General features: G+C 35.7%; 1 protein-coding gene across 1 annotated transcript; it reads left to right on the top strand.

Annotated features, from left to right (window-relative positions):
* Positions 4448–7788, top strand: LOC18597630 (laccase-7). The gene is made up of 6 exons (XM_018122350.1): positions 4448–4585; positions 5040–5191; positions 5560–5804; positions 5911–6039; positions 6125–7081; positions 7418–7788. The coding sequence occupies exons 1-6, from the start codon at positions 4493–4495 to the stop codon at positions 7546–7548; spliced, it is 1707 nt and encodes a 568-aa protein (XP_017977839.1). The 5' UTR covers positions 4448–4492; the 3' UTR covers positions 7549–7788.

The following is an 8483-nucleotide window of genomic DNA, read 5'->3' as shown; positions in this document are numbered from 1 at the left end:
GCCAATGAACACCCAAAGTTTAAATGGGCCGAGTTTGGGCCAGTGAGTCTAAGCCCATCTAACCTGAGTCAACTGAAAGGAGGATTAATATTTCCTGACAAATTAATTTATTTCGTCAGAATTCCGTCGATATTTCATCTGAATCCGTCCATAACCGTATACTATTTTCTATAAAAAAACTGGTTCATCTAGATTGATTTTCAGCCTTTGTGGTGTAGATCCAGGGTCTCTGCTTATACTTACAACTTCCTGATCTAATATACCTGAATCCATCCAAGTTAGCTAGCACTTGTCACTATGCAACAATATATTTTTCTGAAAATTGCTTCTCAACATCCCCAACTCTAGGAATTCAATCATAGAAATTTCCAGGCTCTAGCTAGTGGCCTGAGGAGAGCATGGATTCAGACCAGAATATGGAAATTCCAGGCTTTTGATTCGATTGTTCCAGGAATGTTTAGCTCGGAAACAGGTTTCATTTGTTCTATTCCATTTGGAATGTTAATTATTTGCTTTTGGGGCCTGCATCACTGGTTGACTAATTTGGTTTGTTCATTCATTTGTTTACAGAAATAAAAAATAAATAAAAACCAAGTCTAAGAACAAATAACATGGTGTTGATTTTACCTTTTCAAACCATTTTTTCTTTTAAAATATAAAAAATTTGGATATTCTTTTGATTTGTACGCATCATCTTTGCATAGGACCATGTTGATTTTTTCTGTATCGTTTTAATTTTATTGAATATGTCGAACCTTTTCAAACTGATTATGAAAAATTAATCCAAAGAAATTTGTGAACTTTCTACCATTAGAAATATGAGAGCCAATGTGAGAGAAAGGATTCTCTTTTTCAACTCTTTGTGAGAGGATGGATGTCTAACCACTTGCAACTTAACTTATTAATTAAAACTTTGGACTGAATATAAAGAAAGACTTAATCAAAATTAGCTCTTCTGCCTTTTTTTTTTTTTTGGGTTTTGTTTTCCTCCTAAAATGACCTGTATATTACCAAACCTTGATCCATGCACCACCCACAAAATGTTAATTAAATAGAAGAAAATGACCAAAGTTATTTGTTTTAAAATTGACTTTACCTAGCTATCTGGCTCCTAATGTATTTGTTTAACACATTTCTCATATGTTGAAAACAAACAAATGAAAAATAGGACCAGTTCAAGTCATATTTTTTTTTTTACATTCCTCTTTAGATCAAGTCAGTTTGATGAAATTTGTACTTACTACTCGGTTAATTAGTCAGCTATCTTTTAATATATTCAAAAAAGTCTTAAAACTTTTAATTTGTATTTAAACAAATCTTTAATCCTAACGAAATATCAATTACCGTCAAGCTCAATAGTAGTTAATTTCTTTTTTATTTACGTAGCATATGATGTAGTCATGTAGTCCATTTTGCATCAGTTGTCATGTGGTTACATTGGTTGTCACATGGACAAAGAAAAATACTAATTGACATTAAGTTTGACATTTGTTAAGTTTTCGTTTGTATGTGCACAAATCAAAAGATAAAGACTTCTTAAGATATCATAAAATGCATAAATACCCATAATTGAAGAACTTTTTTAATACTTAAACCCCCCAAAGAAAAAATCAAACAAATCTAAATTCTATGTACGAATTATATAGGTTAAACGGTTTACCAAATTCTAAGTAGATATATTTTAATCGATAATCTTTTCTGTATTTGATCATCTACCAATTCAAGTCCATGTCCTGCTGGGTGCTGCAGTAATGAAAAGAGAGGACGACCAAGTTGAATAACTTGATGTTAATGAAGGGAGAAGAAAGTTGTTCCAACAGATAAATTAAGCTTTGACTCCAACCAACTCGACTGCGTTTGCTACGAGTTCAAGCCATAGACCATAGTGTAGGTAATTGCTCATTGTTTTCCCTGCCTAGGATCTCAACTGATTTTAGGCTCTTTGCTCTTTGATATTAGATCAAACTTATCTGATTCAAGACAAAACAAGGCGTGGGATTGAAGCAAAACGAAGATTATAGTAATTTAACTAATTAATTTTTTACATTATACCAAAAATGGAAAAGAAAGAACAGGTGCATACATTGCTTGTTAGGGAAATGAGTCAAAAAAAAAAATGCTAAATCGGGCTGATCAAGGGATCTTTGTATCAATATATCGAGATAGGATGAGTTATGCTGCATTCGAAAGTTAGAGACTTAATTATCGATATAATTATTTATCAATATTCATCGTAATATATTTTCTATAGGTACATATTTAATTTGACACTTTTATGTATATTTTTGTTTAAAGTCAATACAAAGCAATTTAGTCTGAATTATATTTTCTTAACAACAAGCTTCAGATATTGGGGAAAATTAATACAAGCTTTGACCCTCTAAAATTGATGGTCGAGAGGAGACATCTTTGATCCCAAGGCAAGTGACCAAACCCTCATCTATCTAGAAAACATTTTAGTCAACAGTGCTGCTACCTAACACGTAACCAACAAGGCAATCCCAAAACGTTTCCTACAAATCAAATGAATAATTTGCAAAAAACAAAACAGAAATCAGATGGTTTGGGACTTTTAGGAGGGTTTAGATAACAGTTCTAAACAAGACTTGGGGCTTCAGATTCACTAAAAATAATGTTGGACTTACCTAATTTCTGATGCATCCTTCCCCAGAAGAATTTTAATTTCTTCTCTTCAAAATGGTCAAAGCCAAAATCTTAAGCTATGATTGGCTCAAAGTTGTGGAGATAAACCTTGGGTTTATATATCCAAGCATTCCAGTTTTCTCTTCAGTTGTCACTATATTTGAATCGATCAAAGAACACCTTACAGGTTTAAGTACATTCGTAATAATCAATTTAAATTTTTAAAATTTTTAAGATGTTTAAAGTTAAAGAAAAGATCGAAAAATTGAAAGTACATAACGAATAGTAAGAGAAAGTAAAAACTCTAAAATTTTATACGAAGATTTTGAATTGTTCTATGTGACTGAAGATGACGTGATTAGTATCACGAGCATTTGGCAAACTTTGACAGAGTTTTCTTTGGAAATATAGTAGGTGGCATTAAACATTAATTAATGGTGAAGATTGAGGAACGCGTTTTAACTGAGGGCCGGTACTTGACTCAATCCTTTAAACTATTTCTTAAACTTTTCATCCTTTTACTTGGCCAAATACAGAAAACTATGATCAGTGAAAGTTTCAAAGAAAAGGGTTAGTTGGGATCTGCTTCATGAACAAGGAGCATGATGGTATCCTCCCATTGGTAAACCATTTATTACCCTCAACAACTACTTATCCACATAGAGGCAAAGACCATCGAAATACAAGCTGCAACTATTAAAAGTATATATAATTAGGGGAACGAAGTAAGGTAGATGACTTCAATCTTTACCAATATTTAATCCCACATATTAAAGGGGACACCTACATATTTTCGGTGGAAAGAAAAATAAATAACTATATATATATATATATATATGAAATTATGGAACAAGATTTGCTTGATTCAATGGGTGAGATCACTAAGTTTGAAATATATGATTAATTGAACTTAATACTTCTATATTAAGTAATCGATCAATAAAGTAGAGCACCCTTTTGAATTGTAAGCATAATTAGGTATAAGTTACTGTTAAGGAATTTCATATGGGATATGTAAGATAAGAGCTCTAAATTGATAAGTATAGACATTGCACACCAATTGATTAACGTTTTAAGAAGAAAATAATTATCACGTGACAATATTAATTCCTAGCTATGCCCTATGCATGTTCCTTCTTTTGCCATCAATGTTTAATCATTCACCCATTTGTAGTTCACGGCATTTAGAGCCTGAACTAGCCAGGGCCTGTCTAGCCTCAGAAGGGCAAAAAACCCAGACCCTATAGGTGTTGACCAACTGCCCAACAGCTCTTCGATGTTCAAATTTAGGGCATTCGACTTCAATTTTTGCACTGTAAATAGATTTCTTTACGGAACAGCCAGCTGACTTTTACAAACATTCAACAACTAGATTACCCCGAAGGAAAATCGACTTAGGCATTGATTGAAAAAGGAAGGAAGGGATCCTTTGACTACAAAGGGCATTAAGGGTCCTAATCAGAACTGATATTATCAAATTCAAAAGGACTCCTTTTTTTCTTTTTGTGTGTGGCTTGAACAACCAAGATTCTATCATATACGACTTCTACTCTTTTGTTTTAATATGAAAATTTGATAGCCAAACGTAATCCCCCTAGAAAACGAAGGTTCGACTAACTCGTTGATGGTTGGCAATTCAATATTTTAAAAGGCAGAAAATATTTTCCAACCCCCTTTTGGCTAGGTTGTTACGCAATTGTTGTGTTCCAAATGGCGCAGTTTCCACAAGGAACCCTTCCCACACATTCTAATATAAATACGAGCTCTCATTCCCTGCAAAGCATTCTGATATCTATCTATCTCCCTCTCTCTTTCTCTTCTCTTCTTTCTTGGCTCGAGTCCTTTCGAAATGGGCCGCCCTGTTTTCTTGTTTGCTTGCGCCTTGCTTCTTCTGGCTGCGTCGACAGCTTCGGCCTCAAAAATTGTGGAGCACACATTCTACGTAATCTACTTACAGAGCTTTAGCAATATTCCTGTTTTCATTTCTTTTCATCTATTAAATTAACCTCTCCTTTACATTCCAGAGGGGGTCAGATTTTTTGCATTACAACTCAAGCAAGTCCATGAACAAAGAAAAGGGTTTTAGAGCCTTATGATCCTCTTACTCTTAGTGGCAAACCTGTCATTGCATTCATTGTCTTACCAGTAACACCATGCACGTTATAAATATCCTTTACATTCTTTCAATGAGATCTACCCTCTTTGATTAGCTTTGAAACCATTTCGATTAGCCACCTTAATTAGCTACATAATTCAGTCATTAAATGGCGGTTTTATTGCTCAACTATAGTAGCAACCTGTAAAATTCAAACATTGCGTGAATGATATCTACCCTCTTCTTCTTTATTCTACATAGATATGCTCCTAACATAATTCATTATTTTAATTCGTTGCAGGTGCAAAATTTGACCGTCAATAGGCTGTGCAACCGGCAAGTGATTAATGCAGTAAATGGTAGCCTCCCCGGCCCAACAATCCGCGTCCGAGAGGGTGACACACTCGTTGTTCATGTCTTTAACAAGTCACCTTACAACATGACTATTCACTGGTAAATAAATCCCCATGAAATTTGACTTTGACAAAGAAACATTAAGCATTTAACAAATTAAAATCTTCCTTTTTCCTGCTAGTCGTTAGCTGTGATCTATCCTCACCTTGCTTGTTCGTTTGTGTAATTGTTATTGACTTATTCTTCAAAAAAAAAAAATTCTCGTTATATAGCCACGAAGAAATCGAGTATATATATTTGGCGTACACGTATATAAAATCCCATGCCATCCATGTTAATTAATAAAGAATTGATCAACTCCAACGACTACTTAGATATATTACAATTAATTCATAACCTTCTGTTTTAAATTTGCAATTTCAATGGCTAACGGTTGTGTTTGCTGGGCTTAATGATTGGTTGAGCAGGCATGGAGTGTTTCAGATCCTGAGTGCCTGGGCAGATGGACCTAGCATGGTCACTCAATGTCCAATTCTCCCCGGAAGTAAATACACCTACAAATTCAAAATCAGTAAGCAGGAGGGAACCCTCTGGTGGCATGCTCATGTCTCGTGGCTTCGTGCCACCGTCTACGGTGCACTCATCATCCGCCCCAGAGCCGGCCACTCTTACCCTTTCCCTAAGCCATACAAGGAAGTTCCCATCTTATTAGGTTGTTAAAAGCTTAACCACTCATCTTAATAGAAGCTCTATATTATTAATGCATCAAATATAAAGCCTATCGAAAAACCCATTGACGAAAAATAATGACATTGCAGGTGAGTGGTGGAACGCGAATGTGGTTGATGTGGAGAACGAGGCACTTGCCACCGGTGCTGGTCCTAACATTTCTGATGCTTACACAATAAATGGATGGCCTGGTGATCTCTACCCATGTTCTCAAAATCGTAAGTGAAATTAATGTCTGCAATTCTCGTAAACTAATTCTTAATATATGTTAATTAATGCTTAATTGTATGGTTTCCGCATCAGAAATGTACAAGCTTAAGGTGGAGCAGGGAAAGACCTATCTGTTACGCATCATCAATGCTGCACTCAATAACCAGCTCTTCTACAAGATAGCCAATCATAAGATGACAGTTGTAGCCATTGACGCCTGCTACACCAAGCCTTACGTCACTGACGTCGTGGTCGCCGCCCCTGGCCAGACACTCGACGTTTTGCTAACCGCCGATCAGCCGGTTGGGTCGTATTACATGGCCGCTAGAGCATATGCAAGCGCAGCTGGTTTACAGTTTGATAATACTACCACAAGGGGCGTCGTCGTGTATGATCATGCACCATCATCGGCAACGCCTCTAATGCCAGCCCTTCCGGCGTTCAATGACACCCCCACGGCTCACAAGTTTTACTCTAACATCACCTCATTGATGGGTGGACCTCATTGGGACCCGGTCCCACGTACGGTGGACTATAAGATGTTCGTCACCATTGGGTTGGCGGTCGATGTCTGCCCAGCGAACACAACTTGCCAGGGTCCAATCAATGGGACAAAGCTCTCTGCCAGCATGAACAACGAATCCTTCGTGTTACCTACCAGCTTGTCTATGTTGCAAGCCTTTTTCTTCAACGTCGGTGGAGTTTACACCACTGATTTCCCTGCCAAGCCCCCGATTCAATTCGACTACACCAACGCAAGCGTCAACAACAACCTGCCGCTGCTCTTTGCTCCAAAAGGAACCAAGGTCACCAAGCTTAAGTTCAACTCGACTGTGGAGATAATCTTTCAGAACACAGCTATCATTGGAGTAGAGAATCACCCCATGCACCTCCATGGCTTCGACTTTCACGTATTGGCACAAGGGTTTGGAAACTATAACCCCGCCAAGGATAGAAAGAAGCTCAATTTTATCAACCCACAGATGCGCAACACCATTGGCGTGCCAGTTGGAGGATGGGCTGTCATCAGATTCAGAGCTAATAATCCAGGTTAACTTTCTATTACTTTAACTATTTCATAAGTTAGATCGTCAACTTTTGCTTAATAATTTCAACCTGGTAACAACAAATTGTAGAGTTCATGTGAGCTTGAGACCATGTCAAAAGGGAAAGGGCACAATTCCAGATCCTCTTTGACTTCTTTCTCATTCTGACATATCTGGTTTAGACAACTATTTGAGTTCCTTTCTCTAGGGCGGTGGATGGGTTATCTTTAAATTGCTAGTTGTAGGTTAACAGTGGAGATGAGAGCGATAGTTCAACAGATCCTTCTTTGAAAAGCTCAAGCATTGAAAGATTGAAACTTAATCTTGTCAACTGTAACAGGTGTATGGTTAATGCATTGCCACTTGGACGTGCACTTGCCATTGGGCCTGGCCACCGCCTTCGTGGTTGAGAACGGACCAACTCCGGACACAACCTTGCCTCCACCACCGGCTGATCTACCTCAATGCTAGAAATAGTTGGATTAATGAAAAAAGTTCGTTCAATTTGATGATAATACCTTCTATATTTGGGTTTTTTTAATATCTTTTTTAGTGTAAGTTTGGATTTCATTTTCATTGTTTCAAGGCAAGATATAATAATTGCCAGTCTACATTCATTAGCCTATTCTTGTCAAAGGTCAAAACTCTATTGTTGTAAGGTTCATATTCTTTCGTATGTAATAAAATTGGTCCTCAACATATCATTTTCTACTTTTTTTTTTATTTAGTTTTTTTCTTTTGTTATTAGCATGTTGTTCTTTTTTCTTTTTAAATCTCTTTTCCTCCTTTATTTTTTTTAATTTTTTTAAAAAATATATTTCATATATATAAAAACTAGATAACAATTACATAAATATTAACTCGAGTTTACTGTCATGAACATCCAACTGCAAATTCGATACCCTAATACGCCTCATAAATAACTTTCCCAATTTGTCCTAATCTCCCCTTCCTTCTTCCATATTCGCCCTCTCCTCTCCCTCCATTTTCTTTTCTTTTATTTTTGTTTAATTGTTTTGCCCTTAGTCTAAACAAAAAAAAATTAAAAATACATCAAGTTTGAATAAATATTTTATTTATTTATTCATTTTGATTTTTTTTAATATTTTGAACTCTTTAAATATTGTATAAATTCTATACTAACTGCTGTCTTTCTCTTCTCAAAGAAGAAATGTGAATTTTTTTTTTTTCATTATTGTTTTCTAAGTCAGTGAGTAGTGGGTATTGAGTCCCCATCATAGCAACTTCAATAATAATTTAACAAATTATTATTTTGTAAGCTGGCTGGCTTGATCAAATTAATACTAGTATAATATTTATCATTCAAATTAATTAATTGAAATGTTGTTTTGTGGTAAATTTAGGAAGGTGGGAATATTGAAATCTGACTTTTAAGAAGTCAAAAT

This window comes from Theobroma cacao, chromosome 5 (assembly GCF_000208745.1).
Source record: "Theobroma cacao cultivar B97-61/B2 chromosome 5, Criollo_cocoa_genome_V2, whole genome shotgun sequence".
NCBI classification, from domain to species: Eukaryota; Viridiplantae; Streptophyta; class Magnoliopsida; order Malvales; family Malvaceae; genus Theobroma; species Theobroma cacao.
The sequence above is the reverse complement of the archived record's forward strand: the minus strand, read 5'-3'. Positions and strand labels throughout refer to the sequence as shown.

What these genes read in the sequence shown, in the direction of transcription:
- LOC18597630 (XM_018122350.1), top strand. Translation starts at nt 4,493, where the DNA reads ATGGGCCGCCCTGTTTTCTTGTTTGCTTGCGCCTTGCTTCTTCTGGCT. An exon ending in TTGTGGAGCACACATTCTAC is followed by an intron (nt 4,586 to 5,039) that starts GTAATCTACTTA and finishes AATTCGTTGCAG; the next exon opens with GTGCAAAATTTGACCGTCAA. An exon ending in TACAACATGACTATTCACTG is followed by an intron (nt 5,192 to 5,559) that starts GTAAATAAATCC and finishes TTGGTTGAGCAG; the next exon opens with GCATGGAGTGTTTCAGATCC.